Source organism: Larimichthys crocea, chromosome VIII (genome assembly GCF_000972845.2).
Source record: "Larimichthys crocea isolate SSNF chromosome VIII, L_crocea_2.0, whole genome shotgun sequence".
Classification (NCBI taxonomy): Eukaryota; Metazoa; Chordata; class Actinopteri; family Sciaenidae; genus Larimichthys; species Larimichthys crocea.
Window position 1 is genome coordinate 13,471,927 of NC_040018.1, and position 19,612 is coordinate 13,491,538.

Below are 19,612 nucleotides of genomic sequence, written 5' to 3' on the forward strand. Positions count from 1 at the left end.
CATTATTTTTGTTTGAACTTTAATTTAATCATTGTGATTAGGCTTTTAAATATAATGTTGCCATTTCGAGCCCACTGTTTCATTTCATGTGTGCTTATGGGAATAAACGCGGTGTGTTCCTCCCTCCTCTCTCTCTCTCTCTGTGTGTAACACAGTCTGTTTAAATAAAGTTGTTTTCCTCCCCCACGCTCAGGATTGTGGGATTGAAATGGCTGCTCCCTCACTGTAAACATATGCGTTGTGTTTACGAATGCCGATGGTTACATATTTACCAGTGACAGCCACGGGTCCGTCATTTACTGCAATACATATCCCATCTTAAACTCTTGTGATCCATGTGATCGTTGCTACATTAAACATCTAAAGCAGCACGCGGGAGCTCAGCGCAGTTTGCCGCGCGGCCTTGTCCTCGCAGAAGCGGGTAGCTCGCGGGGTGGCTAACGCTAGCTGCTCTCTGAGGTACGTATCACTTTTATTTGATTTAATCCAGCGAGCCACATATGTAATATTTGTACTTATTTACATGTGAGTACAGGCTCATTTGTGACCTTTTCTTGGTCGCAGGTAGGGGTAAAGGTGAGTTACGACTTTGTAAAACAGTGTCTTGTTTGTAAGTGAATTGATTATTAGACGGCCTGAAACTTTAATGGAACAAACAGTCTGGTACAAATTGTACTTGTGTGGTATATTTCAACAACAGCCTGTAAATTTACGACCCAGTTGTCGGAAACTGGCACAAATCCCGCTTGTTTTTCTAGTGCTAATCGATGAATATAGACGGACAGAAAATGAATCAAGTCTGATAACCTATTTAAGCGTTCAGGTGTTTTCTTTTCCACTTTGTCCACTGTGAGGATTTGCTGCCTTTTTTCTGTTTTTATATAATTGTAAGTTAGACCTGTCACACTTTATTATCAGAATCAGAAGTACTTTATTAATCCCCGTAGGGAAATTGTTTTTGTTACCGCAGAAAACAAAACTTTAACAATGTACCCTATAGAATATCCTATTTTAAACTATATATACACACTATATACACATGTATAATAATAATAAACAGTTAAATAGAAACAGTAACAGTAAAAAAACAAGTAGCAGTGAGGTAACAGATGAGATAATTTAGTTTTTGAAATAAATAACAGTTAAATCATAAGTTGATGCATCAACTTATGATTTTGCTGATCACATTTGTTTCAATGTGCCCTGTGATGAACTAGCGACTTGTCCAGGCTGGACCCCATCTCTCGCCCCACCATGACCCTGATTAGACAGGCGGTTACAGATGATGGCTGGATTTGTTTTAACTGTGAATGTTTGCTGGTTTTCATAGTCTGTTGTTACAGTAGACCACATCTCTTTGGTCAGTCAAAGCAAACAAGAGGTTGCCTCGTGATCTGCATTTATTACTATCTTCTGACCTTTTATAGATTATAGATTCATCAGTCTTATTATTGCTAAAAACATTAGTTAGAATCAATAACTGTGTAATTACACTTGTTGCCATGAGGACCAGTTTAATAGCTTTACACATTTTCACCTTTTCAACGTTTCTCCACAGACGATGGATGACGATGTGTCCATGCATAGACTGGAAGGGAGCGATCCATCTTCTCAAGTTGGTGGACTGATAGTGAAGAAGAAGAGCGACGCCGCAGAGCCCCATGTCTTTCGCGCACCCACTCCACGCACGTCCTTGCTAGGTTTGGATCTACTTGCTGCCCAGAAAAGGAAGGAGCGTGAGAACAGGGAACAGAGTGATACTGGTACTGGTGGAGATGCCAGACAGAACAAGAAGTCCAAGGTTTCCTCCTACAAGGACTGGGAGGAAGGTAAAAGTGACTCTGGGTCTGATGAAGAAGATGAAGATAAGAACAAAGGCGCTAAGAAGGAGAGGTAAGTCCTAAACACAGAACAGTATTTTATTGAAAATGTTGAATAATATACTGACTGTACCCTCATGTCAATGTGGAAGTGTTCAATATAGAATAAACATTCATTCATTACTTTACTAATTGTAGTAGCATTACAAATACATGTAGTATGACTTATGTCTTACAATTTTCTGCTTGTCTTACCAGCAGGAAATATCGTGTGACTGGCTCCGAGACACCCTCAAACCCCGGAGGGGTCAGTGAAGAGTTCCGACGCAGACACCAGCAGAGGGAGAAAGACAGACGTGAACATGGAGTCTATGCCTCCTCCAAAGAGGACAAAAACCGAGAACGAGACAGAGAGAGGAGCAGAGATAAAGGCAGAGACCGGAGGAGTGAAAGAGGTATTTTTAAAGATCACTTGGGTTACGACTTTGGTTGTAGTCTATGAACATTTCTCAAGTAAAAATTCCAAACATTTGCTGGTAATAGACTCTCAGGTGGGAAGATCTGCTTGACTTTTATGAATCATATTATTGTAAATTAGTTAAATTTGGATTGTTTTGACTAGGCCTGTGTTGAAAAAATCGATTTTCTGATTCTGAATTGATTTGCATATTAATTCGTTAAGATCGATTCGTACATCCAAAGATTGATTTAATTAAATTAAATTCATTTTCCCCCCGTTTACTTTAACCCCACTAGTCGCGTCATTGAATTGAAACAGGCGTACTCACACATGCGAGGTGCGTTCAATGGCCGTCGGAATGACTATGATGCGTTCATGAATGTGGGAAAAATGGAAATTCACCGGAAATATAATAAAACTACAGACAAAAGAACACTCAAGGAAAACTCTACAACTACCAGCCACTTCTGTACGTTCTCTTAAAATAACTGAGGCGATTGCGGGTTACATTTGCAAAGATATGCGCCGTATTCCGTTGTTGAAAACGAGGGCTTCAGGCAACCAAAAAAATGGTTTTAATAACAATAACCCAAATCGAGATCGGATTGGATTGGATCGGATTATGATAATCGATTCTCAGTCTTGAGAATCGGAATCGAATCGATTCTTGGAATTTGAATCGATACCCAGCCCTAGTTTTGATTGTTGTCAAAGCATTTACACCTTTTATTATGTATTGCAGAATGAGTCAGTCGATAATAATCAGTCAGGGATGTAATAGTAACTTCCCGTGTCTCTGTCTGTCAGAAGAGAGAGAGAGCAGCCACGGACGTGGCAGCAGCAGCAGCCGCTCGGAGCGGTCAGAGCGCGGCGAGAGGAGCGAGCGCTCGCAGAGAGATGGCTGGTCCGAACGCATCAGTCGGGGGAATAAGAGAGATGAACCCCTGACACCACAACATCGCCCCAGAGGTACTTTTGTTTTATTTATCTGCCTTTATATCAGTTAATTATTTCTGAGGATCTCATAGTTAATTGACTGACTAAACCTTTTTTGTTTTTTTAACACAGATTCTTTCACACCCTCACGCTCCAACTGGGAGGAGGATGATAGTGGTTATGGCAGTGCACGGCATTCCCAGTGGGAGTCTCCCTCCCCTGCCCCGTCTAACAGAGAGTCGGATCGCTCAGAGCGAAGCCATCGCTCCAGCAGAGAGAGTGAGAGGAGGGACAGGTAAAAAAAAAAAAGGCATTCATTCATTAATATCAGTCGTCTAGCCAATAGGGTCAAGAAGGCTAAAAGGTTTTTTGTTTTGTATTCGATATTACACCAAAGAGTGCTGTTAACGCAACTGGATCAAAGAATATCCAAAGTACTTCAGTAACATTTTAAAAATGTCTTAGATTCTTAAATTTGTCTGTAACCTGATCTCCAAATGCATGTGATTGTCTAGAGCTATTCTAAATAATGTTGTGTGAAGCAGGTATTTTCCAGCTGCAGCATTTAGAGGAGTTCACATTAACACACATTCAAATTTAGCCAAGAGACCAAATGGTCTAGGTAAACTGTCCACAACCTGCTTTTCTCTGTACAGAGAAGCAAGTTCTCAGTATAAAGCGATGCCCTCTGCTTAGTGCTGTCCCTAGACATACCTGCGATGTGAGGATTTGATCAGAAAGCAACAGCGAGGAGCTCTGAAACCAATGCTCTCTGGTGCCCACCTAATGCCTGTTTGTGTGTATGTGTGCATAGGTCAGTCAGAGGTCGTTATCCTGATGACACACCCCTGCCTACACCGTCATACAAGTACAACGAGTGGGCCAATGACAGAAAGCATCTGGGTTCAACACCTCGTTTATCCCAAGGAAAAGGTATGATTCTAAAAACACGCCATTTAGTGCTCACGTGCAAGGTTTAAATACCGCATGTGTGATCATTTCATTTCTTATTCTGCCTTTTTCTTCAGGTAGGAAAGAAGATGGTGAGGGAGGCATTATGTTTGACGATGAGGACGAGAAAGAACAGTGGCAGGAGGACCAGAAGGTGAGTCACACAGTTATATCTGATTTATATCTTTTATAAACTACGAATGATTTTTCTGGCAATATATTTCTTCTGTTTTTGACATCTGATTGTCTCACGGTTCTGCAGCAAGCGGACAGGGATTGGTACATGATGGATGAAGGCTATGATGAGTTTCACAACCCGTTCACTTCCACCTCTGATGAATATGTGAAGAAGAGAGAGCAGATCCTTCAGAAACAGACTCAAAAAAGAATATCGGCCCAGAAGCGACAGATCAACGAGGTACAACCACAGTCCTTCCTATCAGCCTGTCTGCATGCATAGATACGTGTGTCCTCATTTGTCTTGTTAGTGCATCTGTTCCTGACGGTATATCTTTGTAATGGGCTCTATTTCTTGTCTCAGGATAATGAGCGGTGGGAGACCAACCGGATGCTGACCAGTGGTGTGGTGCAGAGGCTGGAGGTGGATGAAGACTTTGAGGAGGACAATGCTGCTAAGGTTCACCTGCTGGTTCACAATCTGGTTCCTCCCTTTCTTGATGGAAGAATAGTCTTCACCAAGCAGGTAAACAAGACCTAAACAGTTCATGAGCTAAGCGCCGTAGTCACCGGGTTTACCCTTTTGGTGGATTACTAATGATTCAGTGGCTCCGATGTCATATTATGTTTCTTTGTGTAAATATTTGTATATGTGTATTTGTTTTTCTGCTGCAGCCAGAGCCTGTCATCCCTGTGAAAGATGCTACCTCTGACATGGCCATCATCTCTCGCAAAGGCAGCCAGCTTGTCCGCAAACATCGCGAGCAGAAGGAACGCAAGAAGGTTGGTCGCTTTAATATCTAACGCAAATTAAATTTGTGATTTTTTTTTTAATAGGATTTTAATTGAATATATCGTTGTTATATTCATCTGTATTGAGAAAGGCGGTGAAGCACAAAGCAGGTATGATCTTCATACTGCTGCTGGGAAATGTCAGTGGGGTTTGTTGGTGTGCACCTGTCTGTTTGATAATGCCACTGCTGTCTAACTTCATCACATCAGTAAATAATTTATTCGTGATCACCTCACCTGGACAGTCGATGACATTTTAACTGCGAACCACCGTCAGCGAGGTGAAAAAACTTGACAACTACGACACCAGATGCTCTGTAATTTCTCCTCTGTGTTGAATGGGCACGAAATTGCAATCTGCATCTGCAGCTACAGACTGAAGCTTAAATTTTCATATTCATATGACATAATCGGAATAATTATGTTTTCAGGCACAGCACAAACACTGGGAATTGGCAGGCACCAAGCTAGGGGATATAATGGGCATCAAGAAGAAGGAGGAGGAAGACACATCTGGGGGCAAACCGGTCGGTGAGGACGGCAAAGTAGACTACAGGTGACCAACAAGCTTGGATCTTCCTTTTCACTTTCCTTTTAATAATCCACAGGATTAACCCATGCAACTGACATATTGACTGATTGATTGATTATTGATTTTCTCTTTCTGCCTTACAGAGCAGAGCAGAAATTTGCCGACCACATGAAAGAAAAGTCTGAGGCCACCAGTGAGTTTGCTAAGAAGAAGACCCTTCTGGAACAGAGACAGTACCTACCTATTTTTGCTGTGAGACAGCAACTTCTTAACATCATAAGGTATCGATACCCGAATCCAATCCTTTCCCACGGTTTCACCTCAAAGGTTTCACCAAAACTGTGATGAGTTTTTCTTTGACTGCGTGTTAACTCTGATTGTTTCAATGTCTTACAGGGACAACAGCATTGTGATTGTCGTTGGGGAAACTGGCAGTGGGAAGACCACCCAGCTGACTCAGTACCTGCATGAGGATGGCTACACTAGCTACGGCATGGTGGGTTGCACTCAGCCTAGAAGAGTGGCAGCCATGAGCGTGGCCAAGAGAGTCAGCGAGGAGATTGGCACCAACCTTGGAGAGGAGGTGAGGCAGCCAGCTTTACTCGAGCAAACGTTCACTACATTTGTGCGTGCAGTTTTGTTGTTGTGGAAATGAATTCACTGCTGAACATACTGGCCATAACTCTTGTCTGTTATGGTAATATTTTATTCTCTAACTAGGTTGGTGGTCATGTTAATGAGTAGCTCTGCTTTACACTGGATTCCAATACATTTCCATGAATTCTCAGTGTTTCTCAAATTGTGGAAATTTGGCCCCTTGAACTTTCTATTTCAAAGTGGTAGTTTAATTAATACAGTAACTGTGATTCAGATTGCTCATTTAGTTGCTCAATGACTGGAGTCACTGTGTCCTTGTATCTCTGCTATGAAGTTTTGATTAGCTTACAATACTTCAGATATTATTACAGTGTACAAGCCTTTTACAGTTAGTCTGCTGTGTAACACCACCATCTAGTGGACAAAAGGAAAACGTCATGTTTGGCTGTGATTCACAATAAAGGGCAACACTGGTTAAATAATATATAGAGCTTATCAAAATGTTTCTATTACAGGGATGAGGTATTTGTTTGTCTTTTTTGTAACCCTTATCCAAACCATACAGAAGTATCTTCTGTGAGCAAGTACTTTAAAATTGATAGATATTTTAGATTGATTATTCTGACATTGTTGCCTGCAGGTGGGCTATGCTATCCGTTTTGAGGACTGCACTTCAGAGAAAACATTGATAAAGTACATGACCGACGGTATCCTGCTCAGGGAGTCACTAAGGGAGTCGGACCTGGACCACTACAGCGCTGTTATCATGGACGAGGCTCACGAACGCTCCCTGAATACCGATGTGCTGTTTGGCCTGCTACGTGAGGTCTATACACAACTTTTATCTATACATTTTTCATATTTTTCAAGACGTACGCATTTCTCCGTCTGCTGTGTGTGTCTAGATGATAAATTACCTTCAGAGGTTGTTGTTGTTGTTTCCTGATCTGATTTCAGTGTAAATATAATCGCCTCTCTTCTGTCCACTGTTTTCCATCAGGTTGTATCTCGACGCACTGATTTAAAACTCATAGTTACGTCTGCAACTATGGACTCAGACAAATTTGCTGCATTTTTCGGCAACGTGCCTATATTCCACATTCCAGGAAGAACGTTTCCCGTCGACATCTTGTTTAGCAAGGTACGTTTCTGTTCCCAATCCCCAATTCTCCATTTACACTTAAATATGTATCTATAATTAATAGAATCTTGTATTTAAATATTGTATTTTAAAATACATTACATCATTGCTACTAGATCATTTTTGCAGCTTCAGATGATAATTATTATTTCATATTTCAGGAATTGCTGTTTCTACTTAGAACTTGATAATACTCTAAGTACAATCATCTTAGATTTTAATGAAATATTGAACCTGTAAAATACATATTTAACATTTAGAAAACTATATATAACAGACAAATGCAGTGAAGTTCATATTCTATATTATTTTTACGCTACAATACACCTTTGACATCTCTACTGTCAAAATTCTGAGACTTACGTCTTGGTTGTTGTAGGATTGTTTCAGTGATTGAAATTTTGTCCTGACTAATTTGTTGTGTTTTGTGCTGTGTAGACTCCTCAGGAGGACTATGTGGAGGCAGCAGTGAAGCAGGCCCTGCAGATCCACCTCAGTGGATTAATAGGAGACATCCTCATCTTTATGCCCGGACAGGAAGATATTGAGGTGGGCACGCCATGGCTGCTATTATTGCTCAAACTGTTGGATATTCCCTTTTGACATGAAGATCTGTGGTCTAAATGCACAGATACTGTTTGTACATATTTCCTCCCTCAAATGTCTGCAGAGACATAGAAGAAGAACGTTTTCACTCCTGTGTAGTTTTTGCTCCTAAAAACACAAAATGTAATCTGTCAGTTGATATCCTGCTGGCCACATCTTGGCAATATTTTTTTTTCATTTTGCGTTCCTAATTGAAGTTTATACATGTCCTTGCAGGTAACATCTGATCAGATCGTGGAGCGGTTGGAGGACTTGGAGAACGCTCCTGCTCTGGCCGTGCTGCCCATCTACTCCCAGCTGCCCTCTGACCTCCAGGCCAAGATTTTCCAGAAGGTTTGTGTCATAATGTTGCATACATTTCTACACTTTAACTAGTAGCACATGGGAGAAAACAAAGCTGACTGAATTTATTTTATACTAGGCTCCAGATGGTGTGAGGAAATGCATTGTTGCAACAAACATCGCAGAGACCTCCCTCACTGTGGATGGAATCATGTTTGTTGTGGATTCAGGATACTGCAAACTTAAGGTATTTATTTATATATATATTCTTTCACACTGCAGTTGTTGAAAGACCATTTCTCTGTGTACAGGTTTAAACCAGTATCACACCATTTACTACACACCTGTGTTTTCTGTCAACAGGTTTTCAATCCTCGCATTGGAATGGATGCTCTACAGGTTTATCCCATCAGCCAGGCTAATGCCAACCAGCGTTCTGGCAGAGCAGGACGTACAGGACCAGGGCAGTGTTACAGGTAATGCCACTTGTCTTCTCTCTGCATACACACGCACAAACAGAGGCACACGCAGCGTTGAGCTGGAATCGGTGCTTGATTGATAATTATACTACAGGATTCAGGTTCGCGTATGGCTGCTCCTAATCCTCCCCAACCTTTTTATCAGACTGAGAGAGTACTGAGTGTATCCTGAAACGTTATTTTGCATCTTATATTTGTATCTTAGTCCCGTTAATTAAAATAAACCACCTGAATATTTTTTTTCTTTGCCATTTCTGCTTCTCTGGGAATGTAACCTCTTTTTAGCTTGACTGTTGTTACAGCCTGTTTTTTTTCCTCTTGACTCATTTGAGATCAATGCTGTCCTTAGACGGTGTACTGGATGTGTCATGACCGTGTTTTCAAGACAGTCAGTGGCAGGAAAAGGGAGAGCAGGCCAGACCCCTAATCTCTAGAGGAGTCATGCATTTTTTTTTGTCAGAGGTTTTACTTGACCCCTCCATCTTTTGCCACTGCTACTCACTGACACACGCAGGGTGATACGTTTTGCTTTTCTAATGAGTTGGGATGCTCACGATAGCGCACATATTTCTGGATTAATTCTGCCCACCTGCTCTTCCAAACGAGCTTGCACAAATCCATGAAGAATCCATTTTGGGAGCAGCTTTACACGGAGTACAGTCAAGGTGTTTGAGTAGCTGTGGATGTGTTAGAGAGCAGAGAGAGTGAGTCACGCTGGTTATCTCCGCTCGCATGGAGAATTCCCCACTCAAAGACCTTTTTAGCTGAGACTCCAAACCTTGATATACATTCAAATCATTCGGTAATTATAGGTTCCAACATCACCCATAATTGTTACAGCTTTGTTAAGTCAGGTCCTGCAGTTTAACTCAGGGTCTGGATGCTTCCTTTAAAAAATTGCACTGATCTGGTGCTAAGTGTTTTAGTTAGAATCCCACTGACATGCCTGCACATATTGAAGAACAAAATAAGTCACATCAGTGTCACATAACAACACGACGCAGAGGAGCATCAGTGCAGTGTTTCAGTTGACATCACAAATAGAGAAGTATGTACAAACATCTGTACATTGTTCCTGTTTAGAAAGATCAGCTTTTTATGTAACTTCATGCTTTACAACTTAAATTTCACACTCACTGTGTCTGTCTCTGACCAGGCTCTACACACAGAGCGCTTTTAAGAATGAGATGCTGACTACCACCATACCAGAGATCCAGAGGACCAACCTGGCCAACGTAGTCCTGTTGTTGAAGTCTCTGGGTGTTCAGGATCTGCTCCTCTTCCACTTCATGGATCCACCACCTGAGGACAACATGCTCAACTCCATGTACCAGCTCTGGATCTTGGGCGCTCTGGACAACACAGGTGAGGAAGGGTTGGATTCACCTGAGGCATCATAATATAATATTGATAAGATACATAACCTAGATACACTTTTAATGTGCTGAGTCTTGTAATATACTGTTATTTATTGCCTTTTGACATCTAATTATGACTTGTACTTTCTCTTATAAATCTCACAAATGTAGTTTTTAACTGCGCTCCGGTCAGTTCTCTTTTTTTTTTTTATTGCAGTAAAATGACATTGTCAGGTAGATGGGGTGAAAAACATTCATTATCTGTGACCTACATTAAAAATGTATATGCATCTGAATGACACAATCTGAACTGTGAGTCATTCAGTGTACATTTAAACCACAGCTGCAACTTCAAATTCATTATTGACACTTAAAAATATGATTTATCAATTAATTGTTTGGTCTGCAAAATACCACCATTACAGTTTCCTGTCATAGAAGAAAAAGAAAGAAAGAAAGGAAATATTCACATTTGAGAAGCTGGAACCACAGACGTTTTGTCATTTCTGGATATTATTTATGAGCAATAATAAATTAATACTTGCCCATAATGTTTTAATATGGGCAAAGTATCCCTATGAGTTCAATCAGTTATCTTTGTCCTGCCTTGCAGGAGTCCTAGCAGACCACACTAGGCCTCCACCAGCCTTACAAACAGTAGGACCAAACGCATAACTCATCCTCCTTTTGAGATGAAGATGAAGCTGTGACGGAGAATATGAGGTGTTTAAGGGGTGTATTTCCCCCTCAGCGCTGCTTTGAGCTCCTTCATACTGATGCTGACACCACAAACACAGACAAGAGACTTGCTGTTTAAAGGATGCTGCAGTGATGATGCAGACTCTGCAAACAGGCCTCGAGGAGGTAGTTGTGAGGTTTAGCCAGTGGAGTAATTGCCTAGTAACTGATCCTGTGTTTGATTTGACTGCTCGAGCCTCATTTCTGTCTCATCCTTAGCCAGATTCCATGGGATTTAAGGATTTGGGGATAAGGGGGGACTTTTGATGATTCCCTGTATGGTGTGTTAACAGCAGATTATCTCTGATTAAGGCTTACCTGCCCCAAACTGGCTGCTCTGCTTCTCTGCTTTTCCTCCTCATAAGCTTCTTAGACTCTGTCGTCTAATCATTTAAATCAGAACTGGCAAAGTTTTTGATCTCGCACTCTTTTTTTTTTTTTTTTTTTTTCTTCACCCCTCTACAAGTATTCCCAACTGTCAGCAAGTTCATCCTCCTCTCTCACGGCCATAGACAAATAAGTGTCACATTATGCTGGCTTCTCCATCACGGCAGAAGGATTTTAATGGAAAAAGCAGCTTATTACTCGTCTGAAGCTCGTCCCTCCTACGTCTTTCACATTTCATACACTTTGACATTCTTCACGTGTGACCTTGTACTTGTGCTTCCTTGTGCACTTTCAGGTGCTTTAACACCGACAGGCCGCCTGATGGTGGAGTTTCCACTCGACCCCGCCCTCTCCAAGATGCTAATTGTGTCCTGCGACATGGGCTGCAGTGCTGACATCCTCATCATCGTCTCCATGCTGTCTGTGCCGGCCATCTTCTACAGACCTAAGGTGCGTCTCCTTCAGTAGAGTTACTACATAATTGAAGCGTCTACTGTGTCAGTGTGACATAGATGGGACACTGCCAATCTTACTGCCATATTTATTTTAATAATCCATTTGTATTAATGGATTTTGCTCTGTAGAATGGCTATAATACATGTTTTTCTATTAACAGTGGGTCAGGTGACTACTTGTATGTGGAAGAGGTCGCTCGTAGTGATGAACCTACATCTGCAGCTCAGCTCTTTGGAGTATTACAACATTTTCAGCTAATTGTTTTTGGTTTTCCAGCCTAAAAAAATGCAGTTTTAGTTAATTCTCAGTGTTTTTGGCCACAGCAGGCAGATGTTTTTAGTGAAATGGCTCTAAAAGGCTACTTGTCCAGCATTAAACAGAACTCAGACGCAGTGAGCAACTAACATGGTGGAGAGCCAGCTATATCCCTCTGCTAAAAGCAGAGTGAATATTCTATTCGCCTCCGCTCCAAATTAATGCTTATGTTGCTCTGTAACTGCTGGATGTGTAAATATGCAACTGTTTGCTAACAAATTTGCCATATCAGCGTAAAAGGTAACCGCATGTCTATCTACGTCGTGTTCACAGCTCGCTTTTTTTTGCTGCGTGGCCCAAAAGAATAGTTTTTATTTTTTTATTTAATAATTCACACTTTTAAATGTGTTGCTTAATGTGTGTGTAGAACAGTATTCCACAATGGAAGAAAAGAAAAAAAAAAAGTGAATTTGTGTGTCTCTGCAGGGTCGTGAGGAGGAGAGTGACCAGGTGAGGGAGAAGTTCTCTGTTCCAGAGAGCGACCACCTCACCTACCTTAACGTCTACATGCAGTGGAAGAACAACAATTACTCCAGTGTCTGGTGCAACGAGCACTTCATCCACACCAAGGCCATGCGCAAGGTCAGACTCCCAGCGCTTCAGCTATTCTCTCCATAAACATTCTCCGGCCCTGAATGGAAACCTTTTTCCAGTGTTCACTTGATTTCCAGCAAGATGATCGTGTGTGGGGGAAAAAAGCATAAATGAAACAGTTTTCTTGTGTTTATTTTGCCGTGTGTGTGTGGGTGTGTGTGTGTGGTACATGATTCAGGCATCGGTATCCTCCTGCGTTATTTTAAATGTAGTGCTTTATCGGTCTGTAAAATATGGCAGGTTGTGATATTTCCACCTGACAGCAGTGATATAGGATGTGTTTCCTCTTCCATATTGTTTCTTTCTGCAGGTGCGTGAGGTGCGCTCCCAGTTAAAGGACATCATGGTGCAGCAGAGGATGAACCTGATTTCTTGTGGGTCAGATTGGGACATCATCAGAAAGTGCATCTGTGCTGCTTACTTCCACCAAGCTGCCAAGCTCAAGGTACTTCCTGCTCTCTGGGTTTTCCTCAGTTAATATGTTACGCCTCGTGGCAACTGGTTGTGGCAGATTTATAGCAGTATAATTACAGAGTGGTGAAATATCCCTTCTGGCCTCACATTAATACAGCGCTAAAATCTGAAAGGGAATTTGAGATCATGACTATATAATCAAGGTTCTCTGTTTGACTTATGAGGAGCTGGCTAACTCGAGCAATCGTAGCAGAGTTGGATATACTTCAAATTTATTTTCCTGCTGTCTAAGCCAGGTAGAGAAGCAAATTAACCCAGATGACCCGTTTTGCTCTGACCTTAAAGTGTACCCGTAGATGCGAGCGCAAACACACACTTGCACACTTGGTCCCATTTTCCCATCTGGAAATTCTGAGTCACACATTTAATTTGTTATTTATGCCTGTGTTTGCTCCCAGGGCATCGGTGAATATGTGAACGTGAGGACAGGCATGCCGTGTCACCTCCATCCTACCAGCTCCCTGTTTGGTATGGGCTACACTCCTGACTACATCATCTACCACGAGCTCGTCATGACCACCAAGGTAAAAAAAAAAAAAAAAAAAAGACCCTGTCGGCTAGCACGAGAACTGTGAATGACAAATGTGTTGCTGATGTTTTAATCTGTGCTTTGTGTTGTAGGAGTACATGCAGTGCGTGACTGCAGTGGACGGAGAGTGGCTGGCAGAACTTGGGCCCATGTTTTATAGCATCAAACATGCAGGAAAAAGCAGACAGGTAAGGCGAGGCGAGGCTGGTATTTGCTCAGTGCATATTAGATTTATTCATTGTTAAAACAGGAATTTCATAATTTGGGCTTAGTCACTTAGACAAGTGTTTTTTTTGTTTTGTTTTTTTACATTTTGGCTTGTGACTTTTTAGAATGAAGAAAGGTCTACTGACACTTCACTATAGTGTGTATTTTTTTTTTTTTTTTGGCCTTTTATGCCTTTAATGATAGGACAGCTGAAGATATACAGGAAGCAGAGAGAGGGGGAGTGACACACAGTAAATTAGCCGTCTGATGCAGGATTCGAACTGGGGCCAGCTGCAGCGAGGACTGTAGCCTCCACACACGGGGCGGCCGCTTAACCCACTACCCTACCGACCGCCCCACTATAGTGTTTTTAACTTAGGGCCGCAAGGAGATAAAATTATGCAGTAAAAAAGAGCCAAAACACTTGTTAGAGTAAAGTCTGCCAATAAACAGAAGTTTGTGTTGATCGTGGTTGAAATCTTAAGGAGCTTGGTTCCAAAATCCTGAGGCAAGACTTCCCAGAGCAACAGAGGCTGACGTAGAAGCAAATTAATGCTGCTGATTTTGGAATAAGATGTTAAACAGTCACATGAGTGTAATGTTTTGGTTGCACACATGTTTCTCTTAATGCTCCTTTTCCTAATGTTTCCATTTCCAGGAGAACCGTCGGCGGGCCAAGGAGGAGATCAGCAACATGGAGGAGGAGATGTCTCTGGCTGAGGAGCAGCTGCGAGCACGTCGAGAGGAACAGGCGAAGAAGAGCAACACAGGCAGTGTTAAGTAAGTCAACGACCATCTCTCCTGCTTTTCGCCTCCTGGTCAAACGCGGACCTCATCTAACAATAGTTCCCCCTGGCCTTCATTTTCCATACACATTGAAGATAGAAATGTTTAATTTACCTACCTCGCTGCCAATCCATATCTTCAGCCCTCCCTCCCTCTCCTCCTCTCTGACTCTCTCTACTCCACCTCTCTCACTCTTCATGATGAGCTTTTCTCACCTCTGGTCCCTCCAGACGAGACAAAAAGAAATAATATTGACTCCTGGCTGACCCCCATTACTGCAGCAATTTAAATTGTGCCATAGCAGAGCAGAAAAGGAGGGGAACGTTCAATTTCAAATTAGACCAAGAAATTAATTTCACACCAGTCGACGAGCTTTACAGAGAGAAATAAGGTTATAAAGGCAGATAAAAAAAAAAAGAAAAGAACTTTTATTGTTAATTAATCAGCTGGTTTATCTGTCTTGAGTTTGTGTGACCACGTCTGTAACAGATCAGTTGAAAATAATCACTCTCGAGGTATAGGATTAAGAATTAGATTTAAGCAGAGGAAGCTGGATGTGTGATAATGAATGTCGTCAGATCTCCTGGGCTCCTTGTCCTCCGGCAGGCTTCACAAGCATCTCCTCTATGAGTTCACTGTGACCGGTCCAGGATAAAATATTTCGTCGGGTACGTCTTCATGTGCCTGCTGCTTATCACCTGACTCCCTGCTCACCAGCGCAGATCAGTGGTGTGAATTAGTAAATGGCTCAGTCAGTTGTTTCATGTATAAAAGTTTTTTTTTTTTTTTTTTTGAGCCACATCAGTGGTGAGAGCAGGGAAATGCAGACTGTGTTGTTCCATGTGAAGCACTTACTTACTTACCCTAACTAAAATCTTGTACAAACCGAGGTACTTCTTTTGGGTACAGACTGAAATGTTTATGTAGTTAAGTAGAGAAGTGCAGTCCTCTGGTTCCAGCTGCTCAGTTGTGAGAATTAACTTTTCTTTATCATACCTGACTGTAAATGGAATCTCTTTGTGTTTTGGACATTAGTTTGATTAAAAACGAGACATTTCAAGCCCTCACTTTAGGGTTTATTCACTATTTTCTGACAATTATTTGATCTGCGGAATCATTGATAAAGAAAATCACCACTAACTGCAGCCTACTGCCAAGTACTAAAAGTTGGCATCTAATGCTCGGTCAGATTTGCGCTATTCTTTACTCATTCAGAATATTTTGAATTAGAATGATAGTCTGGCAAAATTATCTATTTAGACATAGTTGTTGTTGCAGCTTGTTATACTGCTAAAAAATGAGGACAGGTTTGTGTACTTGACATTTTTGCGGACTGCAGGTTTAGATTTAAGCCTGCATTGTTTCTTAGAATTTCAGGAAATCATAAGTTTTGCTTCATTTCTATGTGGATTGAAAATCAATTAGCAACTTTGTGGAGTCGTGTAATCTTTCACAGTGTGTCGAGTGTTCCTCAGTCTTTAGTCAAAAGCTGTTTTATGCATTTTAGATACAGATTAATTTGAAAAGTAAGAATGCATCTGTGTGCTGATCCATTGTCTATTAAAAATGTTTCATCTGAGTATTGTGAATCCAATCATGACTTAAAATATTAAACTGTTTCACAATACTCCGATGAAACCTTTTTTTAATATTTTAAGTCATGAATGGATTTTTTTTAAACACATAATGGGAACTGCTAATAACATGCACAGAAGATTAAACAGAAATTAGCCTCTGGATTGCAGTAAACGATTCGCTTTACTTTACATGCTTAACAAACAACATGTGCTTATATAGGCTTATATTATCTTTGCTCTGTGGAAACAAACTAAATAGCTGCTGACTTTATAGCTCTAACTCACTCTGACCGGCTACAGCAACCTCGATGAGCAGGAACAGCTAAATGTAGCAGTTTACTTCAAGAAGTATTTTAGTTAGTCGCCACTTTTATGGCCGTATAGAAATGATGCTGCACAGGAAGACTGAATGAAGTGACGTGCCATATTTTTAAAAATCTGTGACCAGATGAGTATGATTTTCCTTGTTCTAGTGTTAAAAGCAAATTAGGGAATCGGTACTTTAGAATCCGAAAGTATCATGTATGAAATGGGGAGATGAGTATATTGTCTACCTACATACAACTGTTTATATTTGTGTGCATTGCTGTCATGAAACTACGAGCAGCTTGTGTGTTGAGTAACGCGCATCAATTTCTCCTGAAGTGAACATGGAGACAGAGAGAGCGGGACATGGTGACAGAAGGGGGTTATGGCCTGATGGTTGTAATTGCTGCAGGTGTGTGCGTGTGTGAGAGAGAGATGAGGGAAGTGTGGGCAGTGTCAGAGTGTCACGCTGCTGTAATTAAAGATGATAGATTTGCTGTCAGAGGCGTCAGGCTCTACTTCCCAACACTCTTCATAGAGACAACCGGCATGGCTTTTCACTCTCCTCCAGTCCTGCAGCTTTCATGATCACATTCAGCTTCCCCTCACCTCAGCCTTTTTTTTTTTTTTTTTTTAAACCACAGCTGCTCACCTCATGTAAGAAATGTTCAGCGTTTGACTAAACATAATAAAGAATGAGTCATAACGGCGCATAAAACTCATCTTCTGACTCATTTTCCTCTGATTCAGAGTGGTGAAAATCTGCACGCCAGGAAGAAAAGAAGAGGCCCCCATGACGCCCAGACGCACACCGGCCCGCTTTGGACTGTAGAACGACTCCCTGGATGTTCAAATCCACCAACCAACCGCGTTGGCTCCTATAGACTCGTTACCATTCATGTCTAAGACCACACCAGCACAAGCAAACACACTAACTTCCAGCTGCCGTTCGTCCCTCCCAGCATGGCCAGAATCAACTGCACTTCATGTACAGACCACTAGAGTGAGAACTTGTATAAGGCACAAGACTGGAAGATGAGCCAGGTCCAACAAAATGCTTCCCTCAACCATTATCAGCCGATAGCTGTTTCCATGCAATGATTTAGGGAATAAAGGACTGTTTTTTGTTTTGAAATATTTATATGTGGTCATTACTGAAGTGTTTTAACAGATGTCTCTAGTATAATTTTACCTGAGCTAGAAACATTTAATTTTCAATGGCTTGTTACATTTTTTCAGTTCAGAGTTTCATCAGAGGAAAACTGCAAAACGGTGATCTAATTTCAATGTTATTTGTGTTTGTGTCCTTGCGTTTCTTGTACTGTTGTGGCTTGAACAGTGTGTGCCACCATGAAGTGCTCCTCTACAGACTAAAGCACTATTCTAACTGTACTTGTGGCATGAGTGTCTTCAGACTCCAGAGTTGTCCCGTAATACACACACACACACACACACTCATGCAGGCTTAGACAATTGACCTTTTTCTACTTTCTGTTAACCTTGTTCCAACAACGTAATGTACCACAGCTTTGCTTCATACAAAACATCACGCTGGATTAAACTTCAACTGTTTTATTTTCATGGTCCTTGTGTTCGAAATAGCACACAGCCTCCTTTGTGGTTTTCCTCCAGACAAAAGTGTCTTTTTAAATGGTTGAATTTGTTTGTTGATGTACGCTCTCTACCCTCTCAGTTTATCAGAATATCACACAGCTTCAGAGAGGCTGGTCGATCTCTAACAAAACAGTTAAGCAAAGGCCATGTTTGGATGGTGACAGTGGGTCTGTTTTGTCTTTTCTACATGGATCTGAGACAGCAGGAGGACTGCTTATGGATATTTGCTTTCTCTCGACATCTTTTGTAAATGGAAAAAAAATAAATGTTAGCTATTTTTTTTAATCCACTGTGATTTCATTTGATTATTGTAGTCACTAATGTGTCTGTGCATTGCAGGTGCCAACACAATTATGTCATTTAGATGCACTTTTTGTCTTCCCCCCTTTTTTTTAAAGTTTGCTTTTCAGTGGCATGAATGATAGCTCAATAAGTTAAAGTGATGCAAGTTAGGTGAGGCTATAAATTCTTTAATCAGGCACTGAAAAGGTGAAGTAAACATTAAAGAACTAGTAAAATGCCCCTTTATTTCTTAGAGCCTTCAAATAAGGGCTGCAACTAATGATCGTTTTCAGTACTGATTAATCGTTTGGTTGCCGAAATGCCAATCACAAAAAAGCAACATCAACAAGCAACATCATAAACTCAGTTTATGACCTATCCTAAATCCTAAAAACAGAAGCTGAAAACAGCTTAAACAATGATGTAAACCCAATAACTTAAACAATAAAATCGTTTAATTTTATTTTCGACTGACTAATTGTTTCAGCTCTACTGTTTTTATTCAACCAACAACCCAAAACATAGTTATTGTGTTCACTGTCACATATGATTATTAAAACATTGACACTGATTAATTGACTTCAAATTGCTGTTTTGGTTCGACCAACAATCCAAAGATTTTAAGTTTGGTACCAAAGAAAATCAGCATATCATTTTATAAGCTGGAACTGGAGCTGGAATTTTGTTCTTGCCAAAAATATATTCAAAAAAATTGTTGTAATTATTTTTTTATTGCTCAACTAGTTGTTTCAGCTACAAAAAAACCAAGAAAAAAAATTGGATAGAGGATGATGATGATTACTTGGTTGGAATGGCAAACAAGTTGACTGTCGGCATGAGATGAACCTTTTCTTTACAACTAACCTGAGCTCAGTGAGTGTATATGTATGTATATAAATGTGGAGAAACACAGCAACATCACGTGAGCTAGATAAGTGAAATAGCCATAATGAAATTCCCAGAGCAGCTGTTCTCATCTACTGCCAGCTTCACAATTTTTCGCTGATCAGATAGAAACAAATAGCCAGGGTCGGTGCCTCTCTCACTCAAGAGCTCACACTCGCAGATGTCACACATCTACATGAGTGATCCCCGGGCTTTGAAACCCCTCAGCTGTAAAGATGTTGATACGCTTTAGCTAGAGAGCAGACTTTATGTGGGTGGATCTTTGAGTTTGGTTTCATTGAAGCTGTATGTAAATCTTCAGGTCACAAGA

The 19,612-nt window shown here is 41.0% G+C and overlaps 1 protein-coding gene across 2 annotated transcripts; it reads left to right on the forward strand.

The window, feature by feature from the left end:
* Window positions 1-172: 172 nt before the first annotated feature.
* dhx38 (DEAH (Asp-Glu-Ala-His) box polypeptide 38) lies at window positions 173-18,399 on the forward strand. 2 transcript variants are annotated; one of them, XM_019270532.2, is made up of 27 exons: window positions 173-459; window positions 1,559-1,893; window positions 2,079-2,275; window positions 3,088-3,249; window positions 3,349-3,511; window positions 4,031-4,149; window positions 4,245-4,321; window positions 4,430-4,585; window positions 4,709-4,870; window positions 5,020-5,127; window positions 5,568-5,692; window positions 5,812-5,949; window positions 6,065-6,251; window positions 6,906-7,091; window positions 7,266-7,406; window positions 7,845-7,955; window positions 8,229-8,345; window positions 8,434-8,541; window positions 8,658-8,770; window positions 9,930-10,138; window positions 11,552-11,706; window positions 12,454-12,609; window positions 12,932-13,066; window positions 13,494-13,619; window positions 13,717-13,812; window positions 14,490-14,611; window positions 17,251-18,399. In XM_019270532.2, exons 2-27 carry the CDS (start codon window positions 1,562-1,564, stop codon window positions 17,330-17,332), a joined length of 3,783 nt encoding a protein of 1,260 aa, XP_019126077.1. In that variant the 5' UTR covers window positions 173-459; window positions 1,559-1,561; the 3' UTR covers window positions 17,333-18,399. The 2 variants fall into 2 exon arrangements, with proteins under 2 accessions (XP_019126077.1, XP_019126078.1); XM_019270533.2 differs by having other exon boundaries at window positions 2,082-2,275.
* The last annotated feature ends 1,213 nt before the right edge of the window (window positions 18,400-19,612 follow it).

Bases quoted from the DNA above. Each gene is read 5' to 3' on its own strand.
- dhx38 (XM_019270532.2), top strand. From the start codon at position 1,562: ATGGATGACGATGTGTCCATGCATAGACTGGAAGGGAGCGATCCATCT. The intron at 7,092-7,265 runs GTCTATACACAA...GTTTTCCATCAG, and splicing joins TGTTTGGCCTGCTACGTGAG to GTTGTATCTCGACGCACTGA. The intron at 8,346-8,433 runs GTTTGTGTCATA...ATTTTATACTAG, and splicing joins AGGCCAAGATTTTCCAGAAG to GCTCCAGATGGTGTGAGGAA.